The 1,897-nt window shown below is 40.1% G+C and overlaps 1 protein-coding gene across 1 annotated transcript; it reads right to left on the bottom strand.

The window, feature by feature from the left end:
- Nucleotides 1–1,433, bottom strand: LOC119085353 (allantoicase-like). Its single transcript, XM_037195729.1, has 2 exons — nucleotides 1,225–1,433; nucleotides 1–1,109 (listed from the first exon to the last, which is right to left on the bottom strand). Exons 1-2 carry the CDS (start codon nucleotides 1,288–1,290, stop codon nucleotides 51–53), a joined length of 1,125 nt encoding a protein of 374 aa, XP_037051624.1. The 5' UTR covers nucleotides 1,291–1,433; the 3' UTR covers nucleotides 1–50.
- Nucleotides 1,434–1,897: the final 464 nt, after the last annotated feature.

The raw sequence follows: 1,897 nt of genomic DNA, 5'->3' as shown, positions 1-1,897 counted from the left end.
ACTGTCAGTGCGTTGGCTCCACCAAATAAATGGCGTCAGGTTTAAGAAGTCTATTCGGCTTTGTTACCAAACAATCTAACTCTTGATATGCCACCATCCGGCGACATTGTAACTCTAACATGACTAAATGGCCCGCTGTGATGAATTTCGTTCTTATAAAAATGCTCTTTATTAGCGGAAAGCTTCTGACTGCCCACAATTGTGAGCCATTTAGCCGAGGACAATGTCTCTCCGGTACTTAAAATCGTACCCTCAACTTTGACACTGTCTGGGAAATTTCCCTTAAAGTGTAACGTATCGACAACGACTTCCTTCACGTAGCCAAGACAGCACATTTTAATAATTGCCCACTCACAGCCGGGCACCTTAAGAATTCCATTCGGGTCTGCCTCCAAAATAGCGGGACGATCCAATCTTCGCATCGTTTCCCATCCATCTCCCATGTTCACACCGCGATGTTGTTTGATCAAATTTCTTGGATGACCGAAATGAGCGTTCGAGTATCCGATGCATGTACCACCATTTTCCATTGCCACCAAATCGATGATGTCGTTCTGATCGAATTGAGTCAGATCTGGTACGACTGTGCCGAAAACTCTTAGTCGGGCAACGCCACCATCTGGATAAATATTGATTCGAATGTACGAGCAAACCTCGTTGGTGTCAACGGAGATGTACGTTTTTCTTGTGTCTTCATAGCCAGGTTTCAAGCTCGTCATTTCTACTAACTCAGTCCAACACTCGGTTCTCAACTGGGAAATCTGTTGTACCTCTTCAATTGAACATGCCGATCCCATTTTACTTTGTCGGATTGGTAGTTGACTCTCTTCATATTCGCTGAGACAAGCCCCTTGAATCGAAATGCGGGGAGCATAATTTCCCGTAAAGAAGGCGGTGTCGACTAATATGCCCTTAATGTTGCACGGAGCACCCAATTTAACGATACACCAATCATGTCCGGGAATACGTTTACGACGTGTTTCCCAGCCGTCCATCCACTTTCCACAGTCTGTGAATTTATCAGCAATGAACACTGGTTCCGTGTCCTTTAGCATATTTTCGGCTGTTGCAAACCAATCATCAGTTGAGAATATCACTTGACCACCATTCTATAATTGAAGAACAGAATTTGGCTGTTAGTACTTCACATTCACATTGTTTTACACTTGCATTGAAAACTGATTCAAGTAAAGCATTTAACCGAAAGCTGAAATATTAACTTACCGAAAGGCCTGCCAACTCATTCAATTCCGTAAATTTCGGTATAATCGACTTCGCATCAGAAGACATTGCGTTGATTTGGTTTTTTCAAACGTTTCGTTATCACTCGTCAATTGTTCACAATCACCAACACTTTTAACTTTTCGCAAGAAACTTTAAAGATCTTTTAATATGCAACACCTTAAGACGTTGAATAACGACTGAATAATCATAGCGTACAACTGGTGCTTTTATAATGAAATCGAAATCCATATTCCACGAGCCAGATTGTCTCTTATCAGTTCAGAGCACTTTTTGTTTGAATGTGCAAATCAATATTAAGCTTAGTATACATACGGATCAGACCTAGTATACACAAAATGATGGAGCAATCTAATATGGGTGTGTGTGTCAGTTTGTATATGAAATAATTTGAATCTTGAACTCTAATTTTAGAGATATGAAAATTTTTCTCTTGTAATGGAATAAAAAAGTTCGCAAAAATAGCAACAAGCAAGAATAGAAGCGATAAAAATAGCATTTTTCTAATCAGTGTCTGAGAAAGGTTGAAAAAGCGCCTTCAATCTAAATTTAGACATCTTTGAATTACTCCCAACAATTGTTTAAGTGCATAGTGTTTCTCCCCTGCCAATTAACGACCTCAGACACTAAGTGTACTTATAGTGGACATGACAGG

Source organism: Bradysia coprophila, unplaced genomic scaffold (assembly GCF_014529535.1).
Source record: "Bradysia coprophila strain Holo2 unplaced genomic scaffold, BU_Bcop_v1 contig_94, whole genome shotgun sequence".
Lineage (NCBI taxonomy): Eukaryota > Metazoa > Arthropoda > Insecta > Diptera > Sciaridae > Bradysia > Bradysia coprophila.
The sequence above is the reverse complement of the archived record's forward strand: the minus strand, read 5'-3'. Positions and strand labels throughout refer to the sequence as shown.